General features: G+C 44.6%; 1 protein-coding gene across 1 annotated transcript; it reads right to left on the reverse strand.

The window, feature by feature from the left end:
- Positions 1–424: 424 nt before the first annotated feature.
- LOC143988872 (ornithine decarboxylase 1-like) lies at positions 425–12,733 on the reverse strand. The gene is made up of 10 exons (XM_077488779.1): positions 12,427–12,733; positions 12,012–12,146; positions 11,744–11,917; positions 11,476–11,648; positions 7,181–7,330; positions 5,266–5,431; positions 2,574–2,736; positions 2,352–2,464; positions 890–1,104; positions 425–803 (listed from the first exon to the last, which is right to left on the reverse strand). The coding sequence occupies exons 2-10, from the start codon at positions 12,102–12,104 to the stop codon at positions 680–682; spliced, it is 1,371 nt and encodes a 456-aa protein (XP_077344905.1). The 5' UTR covers positions 12,105–12,146; positions 12,427–12,733; the 3' UTR covers positions 425–679.
- Positions 12,734–27,808: the final 15,075 nt, after the last annotated feature.

Below are 27,808 nucleotides of genomic sequence, written 5' to 3' on the forward strand. Positions count from 1 at the left end.
CAGGTTATCTCTGCAAAAGTTACTTTCTCATTCTATTTTGAGAATGTCTGTTACTTATGCAGTTGTTACTTAACTTCTGTTAATATTAAATAGGAGATGCCGTGCACCATTCCCATATATGGGTGCAGATTGCATCCTCCCGTGTGCTGAGACCGCAATAGTAAATTAAGAGTTTGATCTCTGTTACAGACACACAGTGTCACAAATATGGAAATGTGCTTTGCGCCTCGCCATGCGCCTCTACTGATGGAGCATGGCTTTAGTGAATCAACCCCTATGTGCCCATGCACCTTAGGATGATTACAGGCCTATTTTGAGCTCAACATTTGGAGTCTAAATCTAAGTAAAAACAGTCCTAAAACTTAATTCAAGCACAATAACTGCTAATAACTATAACAAGGGAGGATAATCCAGATAGCTGCACTCTGATCATAAAAGCCACCTTTATTTTAGCATATTCTTAAAAATGAACAGCAACAGCATAGCAACAGCACAGCAACAGTAGTGGGGGGCTGAAGGTATGAAGGTTTATCACGCCTGTCTAAGTACTCAAAGCCAGGATATTTTGTGACCTGGGCTGGCACCTGTATTGAAAGAGAATGTACGAGATATATAGTGGTCAACCGACCTGGAGCTGCGTCGGTCGTTTTGTGCCAACTATAACACTGGACAATTACAACTACATAGCACAAGCAATGGAATTCAGCTTGATTCTATTCTTTGTGACACATGAAACAGGGACATCATTCAACTCCGGCACCTCAGGAATAATACCAAGTTCTTGGATAGTATGCATTAATTTCCTATGAGGAAAGAAAATACATTTTCAATTTTATACTCCCATACCAGCTTTCCTCCAATAGTCTCTTTAGAGCGTGACTTTTCTTACCAGTGTGCTCTTGACATAACGTAAGAGAGAGTTGGTCGCTGAAAGCCATTGAAACCAGAAGATGCAACCATGGTGTAGGCTCCCATGTTCTTAAACAGTATCCAGTCCCCCACCTGCAGCTCTGGTAGGTCACATTGTTCAATAATGCAATCCCGCCCATCACAGGTTGGTCCCCAAATGCTGCTAGAATAGAATCTCTCATCTGATTTTGATTTCTGCAATTAAGAAAAAAAAGGGAGGTCTCTGGGTTTATGCAGGAATCTGGATATCCAATCATCTTTCCTCTACCATGTTTAGTTTTACATTTAACTGGACTAAAGGGTTGTAGGCAGGTGCAGTCTACTGTCTCTACTGCATGTGACCTCAACAGGGACTGCTTCATCAGCTGTTGGAAAAACACTTATTGGTGCTAGCCACCAGCCATGAAGATTATGGATTCACTGAAGCCATTGACCACCCTATTCATACAGGACACCCCCCCCCCCTATTCCAGGAGGGATACTGACACACCCCCCAGCTTTGTGCCAAGAGTTTAAGGACTTGCTCTACAATTTGCTACATTTACTCCACAATTTGTCTTAAACAGAGGCTACTGGTAAATTTAGCTGTGCTGGGTGGTAACTAACCTGGCTGATTTGTAGTCTTTGTGATCATTTGGGTTTTCTCCTAAGCCTGGTTTAACTGTGGTTCCACCCTTCTGTCAATAGGTGGCACTGGTGCCCTTGGCATTAGTATGATGTGCTGCAGTGAGAGTTATGAATATGCATATCTCTTTCAGCCAATCGGTAGATGTTCTAGGCCACTGAGCATGCTGGAAGAGAGTATATATTTGGAGTAAATCAGGCGATTGAGGCTCTCCCACCCAGACCTTGGTCTGGAGTGTATGTATGAGGAACAGCTGCGTTGGATGAGGCCTGGTGTCTAAGGCCTGGCCATGTGCTCGAGGCTCTGCCAGAGTGCCTGTTTGCTGCCTGGGGGCATGGGAGAGGTTCTGCCAGAGAGCCTCTTGTTGCCTGGAGGCTTTAGGAAAAGGATGGAGTTCGGAGATGAAGTAACAGGTTACTCTTCATGAGCCGGGGACTGTGGAGAGACCGCAAACCCTGCATGGTGTTGTGGGTTTTTGTTGCTATAGGAGACCGCTGTTGCTACATAGGTACAGAACATCAGGTGTAGACCTAAGGCTATTGTTCTGCATTGCTGGCTACCTGGCTGTTTTGTTTTCGGGAGTTTGTTGATTTGTCTACCTACTGTCTTAGTGTGATCTGTGCCCTAACTCTCTCTTTCTATATTTTATTGTTGTGAGCAATAAACTCACTTTTTTTTCCCATTCAAAAAGTGACTAGCGTCCATATTTTCTGCAACTGTCCGCACCCATCATGCTGAAGAACCAGAACCCTGAGTTAAAATGTTAGCCGTCCCTGATGCTGGGGGTCAGGGGGGCGCTACACTTGTAAAAGCATACCTTTTTTCTTACTATGCACAGTTCCGTCTTAGACATTGAGATTAAGTTGAAGGAGCCATGGATGCCATCATTTACATAGTACATGAGTGTTTTTTTGGAAGCATCATCTTCATCTAAGAAGAAAAAAAATTAACCTATTAAACAAGAGTGTGGGAGACAGCAATAAGACTTAAAGCATGCTCAGGATGACACCAGCAAGTTGTATCTGTGTACATTACATACCATCAGAGCCCGTCTGTTCAGTCAGCATGACTTTCTTAGCGATAATATTGACAGCCAGTGTAAATGCGGATGCCACATAGTATCTCCCAGGCTCTGCAATAATTTGCACACCCGAGCTAGCAGGGAAATATTTATCTAATGCTGAATTTATCACTGATGTCACCTAAAGAGAATTAAATAAAATAAGCACTGCGTTTATACATTCCCTGCATTAAGGTAAAAAAAATGTCCCAGTGTTTTTTTGTTCCCCCCTCCCCCTCCCCCCACCCACCACCTTCCTATATACGTTCCTATCCCGATCCAGCACTGTGCATGTCTGCAGCAGCAGACAAATCCTGTGAGGAGGGAGTGAAAGGAGGAAGGCCAACCCTGCTGTGTGTGTCTATGGATGCACATAGCCAGGCTTGGAAATTAACCTGCAGGTGTGCCCCCATAACAAGCGGCACAGAGCAGGTAAGCATAACTTGTTTATTATTTTGATTGAACAAATGTATCCTTTATAGCCACTGTAAATTGCTTAAGAGGCAATTGAAAGTAAATATAACCATACTGATAGACGCATTTTCTTCAACATGATAAAAACTACTCCATGCAAAATTCAGAAACCCCTCTAACTGACTCTTTCCAAAAGCCATTTAGTATACATAAGGATACCCTTTTAAACAAAGCCACAAATTCAGGGTAACTCAAGACAACAGGTTTTTGTGTCTCCCATAGAGGGTTTGCCCAGGCTCAAGGCTCTCTCAAAAAGCAAAGATATCATGAAACCTACTTTGCTTCTATCTGTGGGAAACGCCTGGTTGTAAAGTATAACTCAACCTGGTTTGAGAAACCCTCTACATTGGACTGGATCGCCCCCCAAATCGCTGGGGAAGTAGGACGGAACCAGACATACCTCTTATAGAGGTAATACTTGAGGTGGGTGCCTGCAGAGACTGGAGCAACAGCAGGGTCTGCCTGCAACATAGGTTGCATCGGGGCTAGCCACAGTGGGAGACTCCAGGTGAGCTGTGCGACTCAGGAGCATTTGTAACGCCATGGCGAACTGATCCATATGGTGATCCAATTCATCCAATCTGAAAAAATATTACCAACTAGTGGATTGACTGCATCTTCTGAATTAATGGCCTTCATCTACTGTCAGAAGCCATGAAATCAGACCGAGACATAAGTACAGTTAAATCACACTTGTTTAATAATAAAAGTAAAAAGAACAAATGTAGTCAAAACATAGCCAACGTTCAGTAACCGGAACGGATAGTCAGCCAAGCCGTAAGTCAGGGATCAAAGTAGTGGAACAGCAAGCAAGATCCAGAGTCAGAAGGGATGTCAGCAAAGCCAGTATTTAAACAGGAATGCAGGCGATGTTTCTTGTGATGGTGACCAAGGAGAAGCCAGAGCGCCTCTGGACTGGATGGTTTAAGTAGGCAGAGCTGATGAGCAGGATATCAACAACAGCTGAGTAACTGTGGCGAGAGATGGGAGCTGGCAATTAGCCAACAGCTGAGTGGCTAGCTCAGAGAAGGAAAGGCTGAGCCCAGCCCTGACAATAGCACAGACCACAGAATTACAACATATGTGGAACAAAATAAGAAGGTTCATATCTACTTTACCAAATGTGGAATTTGGCTGCAGTGGTTGAGTGCCATCATCCCTAATAAAGAAATGGAGAAATCCCCCAAGGGGTGGGACTACAGCGGCACTGGTTAACTTTAATCTAAGTAGTAGTAAGAATTATAAAAATATCACATTTTATTACAAACTGTACTTATACAAAACATTAAGTGAAAATGGTGTATGACAACCGTATATGAATATTGGAAAGATTAATTACAGACACCTAACGCGTTTTGGGACTCCTTCAGGCGGTGTCTTCAATATAGAGTACAGACAACATTCTAAAATTTTGAGTGATAAATCATATTGTGAAGCTTAAGAACGTGACACCCAGCCCGATGCAAACACACGGAACAGGCCCACAGAGATTCCCCCAGGATGCAGTCTGAAGAGACAGGAGACTGTGTGATGATAGATGTAACCCCAAATGGGAACTTGGATCAGTGGGACCACTGTATTTTCAGTATTTCCAAGCTCAAAAAGAGTCCACACCTGTTCAGAGAGATAGATACTCTATGATTTTGAGCTGGGAAATACTGACCACCTGACTTCAATACCAAACTACTGACTCAGGACTATCTTCAGTTTGAACCATGTGGGTGCAGTGATTTTCTGCACTATACAGTGGTCCCACTGATCCAAGTTTCCATTTGGAAGTACACCAATCTTCCAACATCACACAGTTCCTGTTTTCTCAGATCGTATCCTGGGGGAAATCGCTGCAGGCCTGTTCCGAGTGGACCTATGGTCACATTACGTTGGGTGTCGGCTCTCCCTCCCCCTTAAGCATTCAGGTAGCAGCTGTCTGCACACAGGATTCTTTGATCGACTGGATGTGTGTCTATCTCTCTGAAGCTCCTACAGGTGTGGACTCACATTGAGATTGGAAATACTGACCACCTGGCTTTATTACCAAACTACTGACTCAGGACTATCTTCTGTCTGGACTATGACAGTGATTTTCTGCACTAGTGGTCCCACTGATCCAAGCTCCCATTTGGGGTTACATGCATCTTCTATCATCACACACTCCCCTTCTATTCAGGCTAAGAATGACAATAAAGAGTAGTTTTACCTCTTCAAATTTAAGAATGAAATTCTTGGATCCAGGGAAGCCTCCACCAATGTCAAGTAAGTGAATGTTGAATCCAAGTTCAGCTCCCATATCAAAGACACAGCGAGCATCAGATATAGCTTGTACAAAGGTTTGTGGATCTTTGCTGCCACTGCCAACATGGAAGCTAAATAAAGAAAAGGGATATCATAAGACAAGTGTTGCTAAATGGTGGATCGTGGGCCAGACAAGGATCGAGTGACAATCCGCTGCTGTATCACTTAGCAGCCTCAGTGGACTCCTCTGCTGTGTATGCTTGCCCGCCTGCCACTGCCGTTGCTGTTAAACTCGCAGCAGGGGAGTGGGGGATACAGAAGGTCTACATGTGGAGCGGGAGCTGCCCTACCTTTCAAACTTACAAGTGGGTGAAGGGTTGCTAGGAAGCTAGACGTTCCTAGCAACCAATCACTTGCTTGTTTGCAAGAAGAGTTGGGCAGCTTCCACCCTCAGTGCAGACCTTCTATATTTCCTGCCATCTGCCCTGCTGCAAGTTTAATAGCAGCAAGGGCAACGGCAGGTAGGCAAGTACATACAGAAGAGGAGTCCATCCTGCTGTGCCTCCCACCCTGTGCCCTGTTTTGTTTAAGGTAGGACTGTTAATAGGAAGAGCTGTAACTGCACTGGGGACTGTGATTTAATGGGGGGCTGTGATAGTAAGGAAGATGTGTTTGGGGGAGTCTGTGATGTGGGGGGGGGATCTGTGATACGAGGGGGAGTTGTGATTGCAAGAGGGATTGTGATGTGAGAAGGAGGGCTATAATTGCAAAGGTGGCTGTGATGTAAAGGGAAGCTATGATTTGAGGAGGGGGGGCCTGATGTGAAAGAGGGGGCCAAGGGCACCGATGTAAAAGGAGATATGATGTAAAGTAGGGCGTGACAGGGCTCTGCTGTGATGTGAGGGAGGATCTGTGGTTGAAAGTGGGGTCTGTGATGTGAGCAGGGAGGGTCTGTGATGTGAGCAGGGAGGGTCTGTGATGTGAAAGCCCTTGTACACACGGTCGGAGATTCCGACGGAATGTTTCCTATCGGACCGTTTTGTCGGATATTCCGACTGTGTGTGGTTTGCATTGGACTGTTTCCGTCGGAATATCCGACGGACCCAATTTTCCAACTTGCCGGTAAAATTTTCAGACAAAATGCTCCTATCGGACATACTCTGATCATGTGTAGCCTACTCCGATGGACAAAGTGCCACGCATGCTCAGATCAAATTCCTAGACCAAAGCTATTGGCTACTAGCCTGAACGTAGTCCCGTCGTAACAAAATAACGTCATCACGTTATGTACAATCGGACTTTCCGACAACTTAGTCCGAGCGTGTGTATGCAACATCACTTACGGACCTCTTCCGGAATTAATCCGCCAGAATTACTCTGACGGATTTGGATGTCGGAATCTCCGACCGTGTGTACAAGGGCAAAGAGGTACTGAGGTCACTGATGCAGAGGGGGCTGTCATGTAAAGGGAGGAGGGACTGTGATGTGAAAGATCTGAGTGATAGAACAAAAATGGGATTGGAAAAATGGGACACCTGCAAGAAGAAAATGATACTGAGCGGACACTGTGAATTTTAATTCAGTACCCCTGTCATAAGACTTTGAACTCATAATAGTCCAGAGCCATCTGTACAACATCTTATGTCCTAAAGCAGTGCTGGCGAACCTCGGCACCCCAGATGTTTTGGAATTACATTTCCCATAATGCTCTTGCACTCTGCATTGTAGTTGAGCATCATGGGAAATGTAGTTCCAAAACATCTGGCGTGCCAAGGTTCACCATCACTGTCCTAAAGTATTATCGGACCTTACCATTTTATATTAATTAAGTTTTTTTATCTGTGTGTGGTTAAATTAAAGAGCGACTGACAAATCCATACCTTACGCCAATGACATCAATGTTCAATTCTTTAGCACGCTGCAGAAGCAACCTGCTTGTTTTAAGAGTGGCACCAAACTTCACACTTAGCCGACACATAGACTTGGAGTCTGAAAAACAAGTCTGAAAAACAAAAAGGCAGAGAAATTTTCTTCTTCCATTATAGCCACTAAGGATGAGCCGAACACCCCCCCTGTTCGGTTCACACCAGAACCTGCAAACAGACCTAAACTTCGTGTGAACTTTAGAACCCTATTAAAGTCTATGGGACTCGAACGTTCACAATCTAAAGTGCTAATTTTAAAGGCTAATATGCAAGTTACTGTCCTAAAAAGTGTTTGGGGACCAGAGGACATGGATCAATGCAAAAAAAAGTTTTAAAAACTGCAGTTTTTTCAGAAGCAGTGATTTTAATAATGATTAAAGTGAAACAATAAAAGTGTTATATTCCTTTAAATTTCGTACCTGGGGGGGTGTCTATAGTATGCCTGTGAAGGGGCGCATGTTTCCCGTGCTTAGAACTGTCCCTGCACAAAGTGTCATTTCGCAAGGAAAAAAAGTCTTTTAAAATCCCTTTGCATTGTCGGCTCCCGTAATACAGAGAACACTCAATGAGTGTTCTCTGTATTAGCCGACAATTCATTCATTGATTAAAAAAAAAAAAAAAAGCGTGGGGGTTCCCCTAAATTCAATTACCAGGCCCTTCAGGTCTGGTATGGATATTAAGGGGAACCTCGTGTAAAATTAAAAAAAAAATTGATGTGGGGGTCCCCCTAAATATCCATACCAGACCCTTCAGGTCTGGTATGGATATTAAGGGGAACCCTGCATCAAATAAAAAAAAATTTGACGTAGGGGTCCCCCTAAAAATCCATACCAGACCCTTTATCCGAGCACGCAACCTGGCAGGCCGCAGGAAAAGAGGGGGGGGTGAGAGAGCGCCCCCCCTCCTGAACCGTACCAGGCCACATGCCCTCAACATTGGGAGGATGCTTTGGGGGTCTGTGACCCCTCAAAGCACCATGTCCCCATGTTGATGTGGACAAGGGCCTCATCCCCACAACCCTGGCCGGTGGTTGTGGGGGTCTGCGGGCGGGGGTCATAATCAGAATCTGGAAGCCCCCTTTAACAAGGGGACCCCCAGATCCCGCCCCCCCTGTTTGAAATGGTAAGGGGGTACAAAAGTACCCCTACCATTTCACAAAGAAAGTGTAAAAAGGGTTAAATAAGACAAACACACTTTTGAAAAATTCCTTTATTAAAAATTTAAAAAATTAAAAAAAAGACTCCAGCGGTGGTAATCCACTCTTGCTATCCAGCGATGGATGATCATCTCTCCGGGGTACAGCGATGGCTGATATGATCCAGCGACGGGTGATTTTCAGTCCAGCGCTGTCCATACATGCATCCGTCTTCTGTCTCCACTGCGGAGACACTGCGGGGATCCCAGCGCTGATGTTTCTTATATTAGGAGGGCGGGGCCACCCATCACCTGACCCCGCCCCCTCTGACGCTGGTGAGGGAAGCCATGGGGTTCCCCAGTGACGTATGGGTGACCCCGCCCCCTCTGATGTAACGCACCTGCATGCGGATGCATTTATGGACAGCGCTGGACTGTGAGATCCCCCGTCGCTGGATCAGATCAGCCATCGCTGGACCCCAGAGAGGTGATCATCCGTCGCTGGATAGCAAGAGTGGATTAGCACCGCTGGAATCTTTTTTTTTATCTTTTTTATTTTTAATAAAGGAATTTTTCAAAAGTGTGTTTGTCTTATTTAACCCTTTTTACACTTTCTTTGTGAAATGGTAGGGGTACTTTTGTACCCCCTTACAATTTCAAACAGGGGGGGGGGGCCGGGATCTGGGGGTTCCCTTGTTAAAGGGAGCTTCCAGATTCTGATAAGCCCCCTGCCCGCAGACTCCCACAACCACCGGCCAGGGTTGTGGGGATGAGGCCCTTGTCCACATCAACATGGGGACATGGTGCTTTGAGGGGTCACAGACCCCCAAAGCATCCTCCCAATGTTGAGGGCATGTGGCCTGGTACGGTTCAGGAGGGGAGGCGCTCTCTCGCCCCCCCTCTTTTCCTGCGGCCTGCCAGGTTGCGTGCTCGGATAAAGGGTCTGGTATGGATATTTAGGGGGACCCCCACGTCATTTTTTTTTTATTTGACACGGGGGTTCCCCTTAATATCCATACCAGACCTGAAGGGCCTGGTAATTGAATTTAGGGGAACCCCCACGCTTTTTTTAAAAAATTTTTATCAATGAATGAATTGTCGGCTAATACAGAGAACACTCATTGAGTGTTCTCTGTATTACGGGAGCCGACAATGGAAAGGGATTTTAAAAGACTTTTTTTCCTTGCGAAATGACACTTTGTGCAGGGACAGTTCAAAGCACGGGAAACATGTGCCCCTTCACAGGCATACTATAGACACCCCCCAGGTACGAAATTTAAAGGAAGATTACACTTTTATTGTTTCACTTTAATCTTTATTAAAATCACTGCTCCTGAAAAAACTGCCGTTTTTAAAACTTTTTTTTGCATTGATCCATGTGCCCTGGGGCAGGACCCGGGTCCCCAAACACTTTTTAGGACAGTAACTTGCATATTAGCCTTTAAAATTAGCACTTTAGATTTCTCCCATAGACTTGTATAGGGTGTTGCGGCTTTTCGAATTTGCCATGAACAGCCCAAATTGTTCACTGTTCGCTGAACAGGCGAACAGGCAATGTTCGAGTCGAACATGAGTTTGACTCGAACTCGAAGCTCATCCCTAATAGCCACAGAAAAACTGTTAAACATCCCACTTTTAGGCTTTTGATCCAAATAAAATAAAATTGACTCGTTGTGTTACAACATAAATTCTTCAGGAATTTAGTAGTATTTCCCCAGCCATTTGCCAACATAACAGTGTAGCATACCACAGGAGATCAGGCCTGTGCCAAATAAGTGTATACATTGACATTCCCAAAGCAACTACTGGAAAATGTAATAAAATCATTATAAAGCAAACACTTTTGTAATTTTGGACATGTCAGGGAAGTGCGTTCTGTTGACAGCTGAATTTACATCATATATCCTCTCGCTTCCTGATGGTCTACACAGGACAGGAGTTAAAGTGTAAGTTCACCTTTTTACAAAAAAAAAGAACATCCTACGACCTCTACACCCTACACATTAGCTGTCACTGCCCAGACAGCTGGTGTAGTGGTCTGAAGATTTGAAATCCCCCCACTTCTTCCCCTCCTTTCTGTAGAGCTTCTGGGACGGACCAGACCGATTCAAATTGGTCAAAGCATTAACATTTCAGCACTGACCAATCAGAATGACTCTGATCCATTCTAGAATCTCAAGGGGGAGGGAGAGTGGGGGATTTCATATTCCCAAACAACTACACTGGCTGTGTGGGCACCGACAGCTAATCATCCACAAAAGGTAAGTGCAGTGTGGACTGAGGGTTGTGGAGAATGTAAGCTGTTAGTTCTCATTTTCATTCATTTTTCTGTTAAAGGGTGAACTTAAAGAGGAAGTAAACCCTGATGGGTTTACTTCCTCTTTGTCCCCCTGCAAAGGTAAAGCATAATGGGCTACTATGCATCGCATAGTAGCCCATTATGTGTCACTTACCTGACACAGGAGCCAGCGATGTCACCGCTGTCCCCTGAAGTCCAGAGCATTCATCTTCTTCCGGGTATCGCTGCTCCGGCCACTCACAGCGCCGGAGCAGCGATGACGTCACTCCCGCGCATGCGCACGGGAGCCGCCACTAAGGGCATATCGCCGTTAGCAGCGGCATGTTGCTAACGGCGATAGTGCACCTGCATGCCGCTGTCTACGGCGCATGCGCCGTAGACAGCTGTCACTGTTTTTTACTAAATATCTCCTAAACCGTGTAGGTTTAGGAGATATTTCTTGGACCTACAGGTAAGCCTTAATCTAGGCTTACGTGTAGGTCAAAGTGGTTTGTAAAGGTTTACAACCACTTTAATACTGTAAGGTAAATCTTTCTAAACAGACAATAAGTAGTGGCATAGGTTCTAAACATTTCATATGCTAAAGACAAAACTTTAAGTTTTCAATAGATTAAGATGCCATTTATTTGTATTATATAATACAGGTATATACAGAATGTTTTTTTTCCTTGTTCAAATATTTTATTGAGAAAACATATATATAATACAAGGTATCATACAATGAGTTTGTAGGTAAATAACATGTACAAATGTAGAATACAAGGCTTCTCAATAGACAGAATGTTTTTTTAAAGCATTTATATAATTTAGACCTTACTTGGCATTGGGGTGATTCTTGGCCACTTTCATTAGTTCCCCCTCGCTATCAAATGTCATCTTCTCAACACCACAGCTTGCTGCGTATTTTATGTCTGAAATTTGTTTACATGGGTTGGCATAAATGATTTTCTCTGGTTGGACACCAATGCTCTGGATAAGCTGAATTTCAGCCTGAGGAGAAATGGAGACATTGGAACACATATGGCATTTATTAAAAGAAAAAACTGTATATAGATTTTTCTCTTGGCTCGTGTTCTATTACACACCTTGCTGGCACAATCAAATCCTACCCCCAAAATGGCTATTGTCTTCACAATGGCTTTGCTGTCATTACATTTAACAGCATAAAATGGAGTTACACGTGGAAGTGCTTTAAGCCACCGGATATGTTTCTTTACAATGTCACCAAGATCAGCTACATAAAAGGCATCCTTGTCATCCTGGAAAAATCCAAGCCATTTACTAAGGTTAGACATTTTGACAGTCATTACATCTGCAACCAAGCCTCTATACAACATTACTTGAGATACTTACAGAGAAGGAAACAGCATTGATTTTCTGTTCCAGGATGTCCCGGGCAGTAAATCCTTCCTCAAGAAAGCTAAAGTCAAAGATAAAGCTATTCATTCTCTCGGAGTTACAAGCCCAATTAATGAAGAATGCAAGAAACTGTAAAGGAGAAGACAGGCATGTAAGATGGTGTTTCATGCAAAGAGGGCCTCAGCTTTGCTCCCAAGGTGGTTGTACGATGAAAAAGAAGCCCCTCAGATAGCACAAAATGTACTTCCAACAAAGGATCTGTTGTTCTTTGTTGCTGGGCTGTTGGTGTTCTACATGATAAAGCCATCAAAATGCAATAAATTCAAACAACATAGTAAGAACCAGCATGTCATAATATGCAGCAGAAACCAAATATATCTCAACCAGCCAATAATATATCTTATATTACCAATCCTAGGAGATGAATACTTCTTAATATCTCCCCTTCTGTGAATGCTCTCTACAGGTGTCTGGCCTCCAGCTCTTTAAACCAGTTACTCCAATTCACCATCACAAGGAATGTATAATTAATGCAGAGGCGCAATCATATCTTTCTCACAAAAGTGAACTTTTGTGAACTGAAACTTCTCTGATGTTCTAACATGGGTGTACACAACAATGCTGTCTGTCAGGACACCGGGTGTTGGTATCCTGCAAAACAAGCATGACCAGATATGTATGGAATTGCAGTGAGATGACCAGACTAATGCTGTCTGTCAGGACCCCGGGTGTGGGTATCCTGCAAAACAAGCATGACTAGATATGTATGGAACTGCACTGAGATGACCAGACTAATCACTAGGGATGGGCTGAACACCCCCCAGTTCAGTTTGCACCAGAACATGCGAACAGGCAAAAAAAATTGTGCCAGCCCTATTGAAATCTATGGGACACGAACATGAAAAATCAAAAGTGCTAATTTTAAAGGCTTATATGCACGTTATTGTCAGTGTATGGGGACCTGAGTACTGCCCCAGGGGACATGTATCGATGTAAAAAAGGCAGTTTTTTCAGGACTAGTGATCTTAATAATGCTTAACCACTTGACCACTGGGCACTTAAACCCCCTTCCTAACCAGACCAATTTTAATCACCACTGGGTTTTTTTTTTTTTGCGCTATTAATCAAAAAAGACTGAAAATTTGGTAAAAAAATAAAATAAAAATTCAGTTTCTTTTAAAATTTATTGCAGAGTATTGGCAGATTATTGCAGAGTATTGCAGTGTTGCAGAGTATTGGCAGAGTATTGCAGTGTTGCAGAGTATTGCACAGTGTTGCAAAGTATTGGGAGAGTATTGCACAGTGTTTCAGAGTATTGGCAAAGTATTGCACAGTGTTGCAGAGTATGGGCAAGAGTATGGGCAGAGGATTGTCACTTGAGCAGCGCTGTGGGCACTTCACATCCAGCCCACAGCACTGCTGCCATCTCTCCCCCTCTCCTCTCACACTGTACTGATCGATACAGAGAGGGGAGGGAGGAACGTCATGACACTGGTTTTGTTAACAAAGTCCCCTTGTTAAAAAAGGGGACTTCCAGATTCTGATAAGCCCCCCGCCTGCAAACCCCCACAATCACCAGCCAGGGTTGTGGGGGTGAGGCCCTTGTCCTCATAAACATAGGGACAGGGTGCTTTGAGGGGTCTGTGACCCCCAAAGCATCCTCCCAATGTTGAGGGCATGTGGCCTGGTACGGTTCAGGAGGGGGGGGTGCTCTCTCATCCCCCCTCTTTTCCTGGGGCCTGCCAGGTTGCGTGCTCGGATAAAGGGTCTGGTATGGATTTTTAGGGGGAAATCCATACCAGACCTAAAGGGTCTGGTATGGATATTTAGGGGGAACCCCACGTCATTTTTTTTTTATTTGATGCAGGGTTCCCCATAATATCCATACCAGACCTGAAGGGCCTGGTAATTGAATTTGGGGGAACTCCACGCTTTTTTTTTATTTTTATTAATGACTTTCAACAGCTGTTCTCTGTATAATGGGAGCCGACAATTCATTATAGCCGCGAGTGATTTTAAATGACTTTTTTTCCTGCAGAAATGACACTTTGTGCATGGACAGTTCTAAGCACGGGAAACATGCGCCCCTTTACAGGCACACCCCCCCAGGTACGAAATTTAAAGGATTATTACACTTTTATTGTTTCACTTTAAGCATTATTAAAATCATTGCTCCCAAAAACACTGGCGTTTTTTAAACTTTTTTTTGCATTGATACATGACCCCTGGTCCCCAAACACTTTTTAGGACAATAACTTGCATATTAGTCTTTAAAATTAGCACTTTAGATTTTGAACGTTCGAGTCCCATAGACTTTAATAGGGTTCTAAAGTTCACATGAAGTTTAGGTCTGTTCGCAGGTTCTGGTGCAAACCAAACCAGGGGTGTTCAGCTCATCCTTACTCCACAGTTTAGAAGATATTTACCAAAGAGCCGAGCATCGATGACTATGGCACATTCGCTGATGTCATTGGCACATGCAAACTTTAGAAAGGGCACATAGTGCCGTTTCTAATAGGGGTCATGCCGTGACTGGCGGCTCCTGTGCGCAAGCGCGGGAGTGACGTCACAGGACTCAGGCCAGTCACAGAGCTGGAGTTCGCTGACGCAGAAGGAAGAGGGGTGAAGATGGACACTCCTTGCTAGTGGAAACAATGGTGACATTGTGGGCTTCGGTTTCAGGTAAGTGACACATAATGGGCTATTATGCAATGCATAGTAGCCCATTATGCTTTACCTTTGCAGGAAGTAAAACACATCAGGGTCTACTTCCTCTTTAACCACTTGCTTACTGGGCACTTAAACCCCCCTCCTGGCCAGACCAATTTTCAGCTTTCAGTGCTGATGCACTTTGAATGACAATTGCGCAGGCATACAACACTGTACCCAAATGAAACTTTTATCATTTTTTTCCCACAAATAGAGCTTTCTTTTGGTGGTATTTAATTACAGCTCGGAGTTTTATTTTTTGCTAAACAAACAAAAAAAGATGCAAAAAAAAAAAAATCATGTTTAATAGTTTGTTATAAAATTTTGCAAACAGGTAATTTTTCTCCTTCATTGAAGTGCGCTGATGAGGCGGCACTGATAGGCTGCACAGATGGGCACTGATAGGCTGCACTGGTGGGCACTGATAGGCTGCACTAGTGGGCACTGATAGGCACAGATAAGGCGGCACCGATGGGCACAGATAAGGCGGCACTGATGGGCAAAGATGGGCACAGATAAGATGGCACGGATGGGTGGCACTAAGGGGCACTGATAGGTACCACTGATAGATGGGACTGATGGGCACTGATAGGTGGCACTGATAGGTGGCTCTGATAGGTGGCTCTGATAGGTGGCACTGCTGGGCACTGATGGGCGGCACTGCTGGGCACTGATGGGCACTGGTAGATGACACTGATGGGCACGGATATGTGGCACTGGGGTGCAGCACCTTTGTTGAGGCAGATTGTGGGCACTGCTGGGTGGCACTGTGGGCACTGCTGGGTGGCACTGCTGGTTGGCACTGTGAGCACTGCTGGGTGGCACTGTGGGCACTGCTGGGTGGCACTATGGGCACTGCTAGGTGGCACTGACGGGGGGCACTGACGGGGGGCACTTATTTTTTAATGAGGTGGCACTGGCAGGGGGCAGGTGGGCACTGGCAGGGCTGGCCGTGATCAGGACTGATGTCCCGATCACGGCCGCCGGTGATCGGCTCTTTTTTTTTCTCTTTGGTGGTATTTAATCACCGCTCGGTTTTTTATTTTTTGTGCTATAAAAGAAAAAATACAGAAAATTCTGTAAAAAAATGAATTTTTCTTTGTTTCTGTTATAAAATTTAGCAGATTAGTAATTTTTTCTTCATAAATTTTGGCCAAAATTTATACTACTACATATCTTTGGTAAAAAATAAGTACAAATTGATGGATATTATTTGGTCTTTGTGAAAGTTATAGATTCCACAAGCTATGGTGCCAATATCTGAAAATTGATCACACCTGAAGTACTGACGGCCTATTTCAATTCTTGAGACCCTAACATGCCAGAAAAGTACAAATACCCCCCAAATGACCCCTTTTTGGAAAGTAGACATTCCAAGGTATTTAGTAAGAGGCATGATGAGTTTTTTGAAGTTGTCATTTTTTCCCACAATTCTTTGCAAAATCAAGATTTTTTTTTACTTTTTTTTTTTTTTTCACAAAATTGTCATATTATCAGTTTATTTCTCACACAGCATATGCATACCACAAATTACACCCCAAAACACATTTTGCTATTACTCCCGAGTACGGCGATACCACATGTGTGAGACTTTTACACAGCGTGGCCACATACAGAGGCCCAACATGCAGGGAGCGCCATCAGGCATTCTGGAGCACCCAGGACAATTCTGACATTTCTCTCCTACATGTAAAAATCATCATTTATTTTCTAGAAAATTACATAGAATCCCAAAACATTATATATGTTTTTTTAGCAAACACGGTATTTGCGCAGCAATTTTTCAAATGCTTTTGTTTGGAAAAAAAACAGTTTTGTGCTTTAAAAAAAAGTTAGCCCAATTTTTGCATAATATGAAAGATGAAGTTACGCTGAGTAAATAGATACCTAACATGTCACTCTTCAAAATTGCACACGCTCGTGGAATGGCGCCAAACGTCGCTACTTAAAAATCCCCATAGGCGACGATTTCATTTTTTTTTACTGGTTATATGTTTTGAGTTACAGAGGAGGTCTAGGGCTAGAATTATTTCTCTCGCTCTAACGTTCGCAGCGATACCTCACATGTGTGGTTTGAACACCGTTTTCATATGTGGGCGGGACTTACGTATGCGTTCGCTTCTGCATGCGAGCACATGGGGACAGTGGCGCTTTAAAAAAAAAAAAAATGTATTGTTCATTTTACTTTATTTATTTTAGTTTGACATTTTTTTCCCCAAAAATAAATTTTTTGATCACTTTTATTCCTATTACAAGGAATGTAAACATCCCTTGTAATAGAAATATGGCATGACAGGTCCTCTTTACAGTGAGATATGGGGTCAATAAGACCCCACATCTCACCTCTAAGCTGGGAAGCCTGAAAAAAAAAAAAAGATTCTGGATTTGATCGTATTGGCGAGTCGGTAGAAGCACCGGAGGGCGGCGGGAGAGGGGGGGTGTCTATGGCTGGGTATTGCAGGGTATCACTGACTATGGCTGGGTATGGCTGGGTATCTCAGAGTATGGCTGGGTATCTCAGAGTATGGCGTTGCAGAGTATTGCGTTGCAGAGCATTGCAGGATATTGGCGGGTGTTGCAGAGCATTGCAGAGTGTTGCAGGGTATTGGTGGGTGTTGCAGAACATTGCAGAGTGTTGCAGGGTATTGGCGGTTGTTGCAGAGCATTGCAGAGCGTTGCAGAGCACTGCAGAGTGTTGCAGGGTATTGCACAGTATTGCAGAGTATTGCAGGGTATTGCAGGGTAATGCGGAGTAATGCATGGTATTGCAGAGTATTGCAGAGTATTGCAGAGTAATGCAGAGTATTGCAGTGTAATGCAGTGTAATGCAGAGTATTGCACAGTAATGCAGAGTATTGCACAGTATTGGCAGGGAATTGAGGGGTTAATTTTCGGTGAGCAGCGATGTGGGCACTGCAGATGCAGCCCACATCGCTGCTGACACCGATCTCTTCCCCCTCCGCTTTTCCGATCGGTACAGAGAGGGGGAGGGAGGAACCGGCGTCATAACATGACGCCGGTTTGTTTACAAGTGATCACTCCGTCATTTGACGGAGCGATCACGTGGTAAACGGCCGCTATGAGCGGCCGTTTACCGTGATCCGTGATGCGCCGGGTCCTGGGGACCCGGCGGTCACGGATGCTCTCGAGTGCGCGCCCAGGGGGCGCGCGAGAGCGGAATTCTGGGAGGACGTCATATGACGGCCTCCCAGAGTTAAGAAACCGCCCTGTAGCCGTTAATCGGCTATAGGGCGGTTGTTAAGTGGTTAATGTTATATGATTAAGATGCCTAATTTATTAACACAATGTATAATTGAGATAATGTTATGTCCAGTGTGTAATGATTCAGCTGAAGGGGTAACGTTGCACGCAGACTTGTTCTCTATATTGAGCAGTGTGCACCTATGAGTTGAAGCGTGCGGCACATGAGGGGTAAACAGGCCGGGAGACGGACCAATAAAAGCCTGGATGTCACGCCGTGAGATCACACCCTCACCCGGACTTGTTCTCTATATTGAGCAGTGTCTGGGTAGATAATCCAATCACTTGGCCTCAATAGTTTGCCTCTATGTGCTGATATGCCGCTTGCGTGCACCTATGAGTTGAAGCACACGGCACATGAGGGGTAAACAGGCCGGGAGACGGACCAATAAAGGCCTGGATGCCACGCTATGAGATCACACCCTCAGTTGAAGTCGTATATGATGAAAACGCGTCAGTGCATGACCTCCACTGCGGCCAGAAGTGACGTTTGCATTTCACAGTCAGCTGGAGACTGTCAGGGAGAATACAGAGTGGTAGTGCAATGCAAATTGATGCTCTCCTGTGCGGCGGACTGGTGACTATGCTTTTTAACTTATGATTCATTGATTTTAACAGCTTGTACGTATTCTGTATGAGGGATGGGTTTGGGTTACAATAAATGTGTGAAACAGGATTATGTTATGTTGGAATCTTTTGTTTCTCCATGATTGTATTTGACTGAAGTGTTTCACACTTTCTAACCCGGCCTGCAATGCTGATGACTTTCCTTTAAAGTGACACAAGGTTTAACTTTAAGGCTTGAGATATACAGAGAGTCCTGCAGCCATACCCCCCCCCCCCCGCAGGAGAGGGGGTCGGCGTAAGGACGGCATGACAGGTGCAGGACAGCCCTGTTGCCACTTTAATCAGCTGCCCAGGGGGAGACCGCTTTAAGGCGAGGGGTCAGGCGGAGGTAAGGGGCGGAGCTACGGCATGGTACGTGATAGCGGCGTACCATGCTTTCACTCGGAGAGCGGAGGAGGAAGCGATTCCCACCCACCCTCCCTGGTTTAGGTCAAGTGTGTTAGGTTGGGGGTTAGACGGGTGGGGCCGCAGGCGGGCTTGGGGATTTTTGGGTAGGAAAGGGGAGGTTTTTACAGGTAGAAAAGACTGTTGTACCCATCCATGGGATGGGGGTGGTTAATGTACTTTCAGGTTAAGAGTTGTTAACCTGGAAGGGTTAAAAGGGGTAGGTCACTGCGATGGTTTGGGTATAGCCTCCGAGACAGGGGATACCGTCTGGAGGTCAAGAGGTCAAAAGTGGGAAGTCGTTCGCAGTGATCAGTGTGTTGTTATGATGGTACCCATGACCCGTTTAACCACTTGCTTACTGGGCACTTAAACACCTTCCTGCCCAGACCAATTTTCAGCTTTCGGTGCTCTCACACTTTGAATGACAATTACTCAGTCATGCAACACTGTACCCAAATGAATTTTTTGTCCTTTTTTTCCCACAAATAGAGCTTTCTTTTGGTGGTATTTGATCACCTCTGGGGTTTTTATTTTTTGCGCTATAAATGAAAAAAGACCGAAAATTTTGAAAAAAAACGCATATTTCTTTGTTTCTGTGACAGAATTATGCAAATTATTAATTTTTCTTCATAAATTTTGGTCACAATTTATACTGCTACATGTCTTTGGTAAAAATAACCCAAATTAGTGGATATTATTTGGTCTTTGTGAAAGTTAGAGAGTCTACAAGCTGTGGTGCGAATCGCACAAAATTGATCACATCTGATGTACTGGTGGCCTATCTCGCTTCTTGTGACCCGAACAAGTCAGGAAAGTACAAATACCCCCCAAATGACCCCTTTTTGGAAAGTAGACATTCCAAGTTATTTAGTAAGAGGTATAGTGAGCTTTTTGATGTTGTCATTTTTTTCCCACAATTCTTTGCAAAATTAAGATTTTTCATTTTTTTTTTTTTTCTCCACAAAATTGTCATTGTAATAGGCTATTTCTCTCACGTGGCATGTGTATACCACAAATGACACCCCCCAAAAAATTCTGCTACTCCTCCTGAGTATTACAATACCACATGTGTGGGACTTTTTCACAGCCTGGCCACATAGAGAGGCCCAACATGCAGGTAGCGCCATCATGTGTTCTAGGAACATAAGTTACACATCTAACTTGTTGACTATTTATTACACTTTTGAAGCACCAGGACAATGACACGTGACACTGATGACAGATGGCACTGATACGTGGCAATGATGACAGGTGGCACTGATGACAGATGGCACTAATATGTGGCACTGATGACAGATGGCACTAATATGTGGCACTGATGACGCGTGGCACTTATACGTGGCACTGATGACACGTGGCACTAATACGTGGCACTGATGACACGTGGCACTGAAACGTGGCACCGATGACAGATGGCACTAATACGTGGCACTAATATGTGCCACCGATGACAGATGGCACTAATACATGCCACCGATGACGCGTGACACTGATGACAGATGGCACTGATAAGTGGCATTGATGACACGTGACACTGACAACAGATGGCACGTGACACTGACAGGTGGCACTGATGACAAATGGCACTGATACGTGGCACTGATGACAGATGGCACTATGTGGCACTGATGACACGTGGCACTGACGGCAGGTGGCACTGACGGCAGGTGGCACTGACGGCAGGTGGCACTGACGGCAGGTGGCACTGGGGGCAGGTGGCACTGACGGCAGGTGGCACTGACGGCAGGTGGCACTGGGGTGGATGGCACTGGGGGCAGGTAGCACTGGGGTGGATGGCACTGGGGGCAGGTAGCACTGGGGTGGATGGCACTGGGGGCAGGTAGCACTGGGGTGGATGGCACTGGGGGCAGGTAGCACTGGGGTGGATGGCACTGGGGGCAGGTAGCACTGGGGTGGATGGCACTGGGGGCAGGTAGCACTGGGGTGGATGGCACTGGGGGCAGGTAGCACTGGGGTGGATGGCACTGGGGCAGATAGCACTGCTGGGGGCGGATGGCACTGCTGGGGGCGGATGGCACTTTTTATTTCATTTTTTTTTTTTTTTTTTTTTCCGGAATCAGAACGGCTGCCGCTGCAGCCGTTCATCTCTCCCCTCTCGCACTGTCTGTGCGAGGAAGGAGAGCGGCGCTGCGAGATGATCTCATATGTTTACATATGAGATCATCTCCCATTGGACACGCCGATCACGCTGTAAACGGCCGCTGTGATTGGCCGTTTACAGCGATCTGTGTTTGCCTGTCCCCGGGGGACACGGCGAACACAGAACTTCCGCGATGCGCGCCCGCGGCGGCGCGCATTGCGGAAGTAAACATCAGGCCGTCCAGGGACGACCGCCCAAACGAACGCGCCTGCTCTACGGCCGTAAATCGGCTATAGGGCGGGCGCGAGGAGGTTAAAGGCTGGGAATGTTTACATTTTGAAAGTTATTTATAGTATTTTATTAAACTATATATATTTTTGTTAATAAATTAAGGCCAGTTGGCCATTTACTCCATACCTTGTCCGTGGTTTATTAAAGGTGGGGATCAGGTTTTGGAGGCGGGTGTCGGTCATGGGTGGGAGGTTATGGATACGCATCTAGGGGGGGCTTAAGTCCTTACAAATGTCATGAGCTCTGATGAGTGTAATCCTGTCATGCCTTCAGTAAGTGTTTCTTATGTGCTTTTGTTTAATTGTTGACTATGCTAATGGTATGTAAAGTAAACTGTAATATCGCCATCTAGTGGTTCTTTTACATACTTAGTATCTGAATAATTTACTGAAGGTAGGTAGAGGTTGTTGCGTAAAAGCCACTGTAGCTTGCCATAATTCCACTGGCCTATACCATGAGGTCTTAGAGACAGCTCCCAGTAGCCATCTTCCATCTCCAGAGGACTCTGCACCTATTCAGCTGCAATTCTAATGTCAGCCTAATGGGACATTGACGCTATCTTTATAACCCCTTTCCTTAGTTAGACTAGTGTGTTAGGACTGTATATTTTGTATATTGTGTATACTGATTGTATGTCATTTATTTTACTTTAGCTTTACTCTAAATTCCCTGCAATAAAAGTTGAAAAAAGGACCTTGCGCCTGCCTTAATGAGTTGTTAAGGGAGGAGAGTTAGGTGTCTGTCTAATTATACCTCAGCCACGTATAGTGAGGGCAGAACAGTAAAACAGTGGCTCCAAACAGACTTGCACACAGAAGCCCAGTGAAACAGCAGCCTTTGACAAGCTTCCTCATTGCAAGACATGATGTCAGAGCCATTAGAGACAAAGTCTCAAGTCTTGGTTAGCTTCAGGAGCTCAAAGAGGTCAATGAGCAGCGACTTGGTCGCTATCGGCCATGCAGAGGCAGAAGCTGCAAAAGTAAAGGCTGCCTTTACTGAAAAAGAGATGCAAATGCAATTAGAAAAGCTACGCATAGAAGCTATGTTACAGAAATTGGCTGCAGAGAAGGAAGCAGCAGTCGCTGAAGCAGACATCTTAGAGGAACTTGCCAACCCCAGTGAGAGACTCAGCAACATACTTGAAATTAAACCTGATCACCATTACAATTTGCAGTATACTTCAGCCTATGCTGCGACATGCTAAGCCAGATGACTGCCTGTATTCAGCTCCAAGAGCAGAGTTGACTCCTGACATTCACAAACCCTACATCAAACAAGAAAAGAATCCATATACTCAGTCAGCCTTCAGTGCAACCTGTATCCAAGCTGTCAAACCCCTATGATGCAGTCACAAACTTCAGAAAGGAAGGGTCGCAGGGTAGAAATCACAGCGACAGCATTTCTGATGACCACAAATACCCACCAAGTCCCCCACACAGCAGAGCACCTCCAGACTACTCACACAAAGACCAAGGTATATTGGAATTTCTCACGTTTTTTGCACGGCGTGAGCTGTTGACAAAAGGACTCATGAGGTTTAACTGCCAACCTGAGAGCTATAGAGCATGGCAATCGTTCCTCCAGAAATGCAATAAAATATCTAGAACTATCTGCAAGTGAGGAGGCTGATCTCTTAGTCAAAAGGCAGGGGACTAAGTCAGCAGAGCATGCAAGAAGAATCAGGGACATCAATGTTAACTATTCAAGCAGAGGACTGAGCATGATATGGAAGAGAATTGAGGAGTGTTACGGTTCCCCAAAAGCCATAGAAAATTCACTCTTTAAAAGAATAGAGAACTTCCCTAAGATTCCTAACAAAGTCTTCCAGAAGCTGAAAGAGTTAAGTGACCTGGTGGCAGAGCTCCAATTAGCCAAGGCAGAAGGAAATTTACCAGGCCTTGCTTTTCTAGATACAGCCTGTGGTGTTAACCCCATAGTCCAAAAACTGCCTTACAGCCTTCAAGAAATGTGGGTTACACGAGTCTCCCACTACAAGCAAGAGCATAACGTCCTTTACCCATCATTCTCTTTCTTTGTAGACTTTGTTCACCAATAAGCAAAGACTAAAAATTATCCCAGTTTTGACTTCTCATCATCTGACTCTACTTATCCTAGGACAGGTAAACCTACTTCAACTTGCAACTTCAAAGACATATCTGTTGCAGTACACAAAACAAGTATATCACCAACAGAGAACCCAAGCAGAGAGTGTCCCCTTCACAAGAAGCCCCACCCATTGTTAAAGTGTAGAGGTTTCAGAGAAAAAAAAACTCTCCAAGATCGCAAAACCTTTCTCAAAGAAAATAGAATTTTCTTCAGGTGCTGTGCATCAACTTCGCACCTTCCAAAGAACTGCAAAGTGAGCATAAACTGTTCAAAGTGTGACATCACAGAGCACAATACGGCTCTACAGCCAGGGCCAGCACCATGGACTCATACCCCCTCAAACCAGGTTGAAGAGCACAGTGGGGAGCAGTGAGACACAGTACCTACTGTAGTGACACCACAGGGCACCCAAGTCTGCGGAGAAGGTCTCTTTGGCAAATCCTGCTCTAAGATTTGTCTTCTCACAGTTTACCCCATAGGTCACAGACAAAAAGCAGTAAAGCTATACGCAACCTTGGATAATCAAAGCAACAGATCACTTGCTAGCTCAGCCTTCTTCGACACCTTTAAAATCAAGGGAGCCAGCTCTTCATACTCTCTCAGGACTTGTACGGGTGTGAGTGAAGAAACCAGGAGAAGGGCCAATGGTTATCAAATCAAGTCCTTTGACAACCAAGGTCCCAACTGAAGGAGGGGAGATCCCTACCCCTGAAGTGGCGTTCCCTTACAGACTTCTGAAGAGAATAGCACATCTCATCCCTACGCTTGATCCCCAGGCTCAGATAGAGCTGCTGTTTGGGAGAGATATATTATCAGAGTTCACAAGGTAAGAAAACAAATCAATGGCCCCCACAACTCCCCTTACGCTCAGAAGCTGGACCTAGGATGGGTCATTATAGGCGATGTTTGCCTAGGAAATGTTCACAAACCAACCAGTGTAAACTCTCTTTTTACAAGGACATTAGAGATTGGGCATCCATCCCTTTTTCAACCTTGCCCCAACAGATTCATCATAAAAGAGAAACATGTGAGTGTCATACATTTCAACCTTTACACTAGCAATTTTTATGAAGACAAAGATCAGTTGGGGTGCTCAGTTTTCCAAAATACGAAAGAAAACCACAACATTGCCCTATCTATTGAAGGCCATATCTTCTTGGAGATAATAGAACAGGGATTCTACAAAAATGATGCAAACAGCTGGGTAGCAACCCTGCCTTTCAAAACACAGAGACCGTGTCTTCCTAACAACAGACTACAGGCTCTAAAACGTTTTTCTTCTCTCAGGTGCAATTTTCAAAGTAAACTAGAAATGAAAGAGCATTTCTTCTCATTCATGAGTAAGATGTTTGAAGACAGCCATGCAGAGGTGGCCTAAGCACTGTAAGAGAAAGAAGAGTGCTGGTACCTACCAATCTTCGGTGTTTACCACCCCAGGAAGCCAGGAAAAATCTGATTAGTATTTGACTCCAGCTCCTAGTACAAAGGAATCTCTCTTAACGACATCCTCTTAAAAAGGACCAGATCTCAACAACACATTTCTTGGCTTTCTATTCAGATTCCGCAAAGAAGCCATCGCCATAGTTGCTGACATACAACAATTTTTTCACAGTTTTCAAGTCAAGGAAGAACACAGGAACTTTCTGGCATTATTCTTGTTTAGGGATAACAACCCCGCTAAAGACGTTATAGAATACCACATGAAAGTGCACGTTTTTGGCAATAGCCCACCCCCTGATGTTGCTATCTATGGACTTAAGCTATCTGCCCAAGAAGGGGAAAAAGACTATGGGCAAGATGTTAGTTTATTGAGAGAGACTTTTATGTAGATGATGGTCTGAAGTCACTTCCATCGTCTGAGGCTGTAATCAGTCTACTTAAGAGGACCCAAACCACACTTTCCTGTTCAAACCTTGGGTTGCATAATATAGCTTCAAACAGCAAGACTGTTAGGGAGGCCTTACCCTCTCAACATTACACAAGTGATTTGAAAGACCTAGATTTGGCAACAGATTTGCTACCCATGCAATGCAGCCTGGGACTCAATTGGGATCTCAAGTCTGACACCCTCACCTTTCAAGTCGACCAGGAACCAAAACCTTTCACATTGCGAGGGGTTTTGTCTACAATAAACAGTCTGTATGACCCACTTGGGTTTGCAGCACCAGTGACCGTCCAAGGTAAGATGCCACTCAGGGAGCTTGCTGCAGACACATGTGATAGGGATTCTCCATTTCCTCCTAAAAAAGAGACATTATGGGTAACATGGAGAGACTCTTTAAAGGCATTATTGAACTTACACATACATAGGCCATATACTCACATTTCCCCTGCAGAAGTTCAGTTCAGAAAGCTATGTGTATTCTGTGATACTTCAGTAAAAGCAATAGCTGCAGTAGCCTACCTTAAGTCAGTGGACATCAAAGGTCAAGTCCATATTGGATTTGTAATGGGTAAGGCCAAGCTAGCACCATGTCGTGAGACCACGATTACAAGATTATACCTTTGTGCTGCCATTCTAGCAGTGGAGCTAGCAGAACTGATTACACCTGAAATAGATGTAGAACTTGAGGATGCAGAGTTTTATACAGACAGCAAGGTAGTCCTGGGCTACATTTACGAGAGCAGGAGATTCTATGTCTATGTACACAACAGAGTCCTGAGGATCAGGAAGTCAACAGAGCATACCCAGTGTCATTATGTCTCAACTGATCATAACCCAGTAGATCATGCTAGAAGCACTGTGCCGGCATCTCATCTTAGAGATACTACATGGCTCACAGGACCACCCTTCCTGTACAAACCAGTACCTAGCACTCCTGAAAAAGGCACATATGTACTGATGGAGCCTGAATCTGATGCAGAAATCCACCCTCAGGTTTCTGCAATACACCCAACAGTTTCTAACAAATTATTGGGATCCAAGCGATTTCATAGATTCTCCATGTGGAAGTCTTTACACAGAGCTATGGCCTGCTTAATTCACATAGCCAGATCCTTTAAAGCCAAGCCTAAAGGATCAAGACATTGCAAAGGTTGGCACTATTGTTGCAAGGCATACACAGTGGAGGAGCTGACACAGGCTAAAAATGTTATCTGCCATTGTGTCCAACAAGAGACCTATGTACTAACACTAGAATACCTTAAAAATCATAAGAATGTTCCAAAAGACTGTCCTCTAAGGAAACTCGATCCCTTTGTAGACAGTAAAATGCTGTTGAAAGTTGGAGGGCGCATTTCCAACACAAGACTTGACAGTGGTGAAAGCAATCCAGTAGTAATCCCAAGTCACCATTAGGGATGAGCCGAACACCCCCCGGTTCAGTTCGCATCAGAACTTTCGAACGGACCGCAAATTCGTACGAACGTTAGAACCCCATTGAAGTCTATGGGACTCGAACGTTCGAAATAAAAAGTGCTAATTTTAATGGCTAATATGCAAGATACTGTCCTAAAAAGGGTTTGGGGACCTGGGTCCTGCCCCAGGGGACATGGGTCAATGCCTAAAATGTTTTTTAAAATGGCCGTTTTGGCGGGAGCACTGATTTTAATGACGATTAAAGTGAAAAAAAAAGTGAAATATTCTTTTAAATATCGTGCCTGAGGGGTGTCTATAGTATGCCTGTGAAGTGCTACGTGTTTCCCGTGCTTAGAACAGTCCCTGCACAAAATTACATTTAACGGAAAAAAAGTCATTTAAAACTGCTTGCGGTTTTAATGTTATATCTGGTTCCGGCAATATGGATGAAAATCATTGAGAAAAATGGCATGGGTAGCCCCCCCTGCCCATTACCAGCCCCTTTGGGTCTTGTACGGATATTAAGGGGAACCCCGTACCCATATTAAAAAAAGGAATCTATTTTTAATCTTTTTGGAAAACATAGGGAAGGGTTATCACCCCTGTATAATTTGTTTTGCCGTCCGTCTTTTTTCATCTCACTTCCTGTTGTCTCCTTCCGTTTGCAAATAGGAGACGTTTGTAAGTTGGATGTTTGAAAGTAGGGGCCTGCCCTACATGCTCTGCAGAAATGGCGGAACAAGGTGTTGGTCCACAACATTGTAAGCCCTCAAAGTGACTCTTGGTGGGCGCTGGAGCGCCCTGCTGTGAACGATTATATCAAGAATTGTAATTACATGCCATTGTTGAACAGTGTTAGAAAAATTGACCTTTGGTGGTTGTGGTGCTGGTGCCACAACACTATAAGTCCTCACAGTTACTCTGGATGGGCACAGGAACGGGCTGTCCTGTGAACTATTATATCAAGAATTGTAATTACATGCCCCTGTTAAACAGGGGCTGAAAAATTGG

This window comes from Lithobates pipiens, unplaced genomic scaffold (assembly GCF_037356315.1).
Source record: "Lithobates pipiens isolate NorthernLeopardFrog02 unplaced genomic scaffold, aLitPip1_a1.2 Scaffold_18, whole genome shotgun sequence".
Taxonomy (NCBI): Eukaryota; Metazoa; Chordata; class Amphibia; order Anura; family Ranidae; genus Lithobates; species Lithobates pipiens.

Coding starts and splice junctions, on each gene's coding strand:
- LOC143988872 (XM_077488779.1), bottom strand. CDS start 12,104: ATGAATAGCTTTATCTTTGACTTTAGCTTTCTTGAGGAAGGATTTACT. Junction 11,918..12,011: donor TCAATGCTGTTTCCTTCTCT/GTAAGTATCTCA, acceptor GGATTTTTCCAG/GATGACAAGGATGCCTTTTA. Junction 7,331..11,475: donor AAGAATCACCCCAATGCCAA/GTAAGGTCTAAA, acceptor TAATGGAAGAAG/AAAATTTCTCTGCCTTTTTG.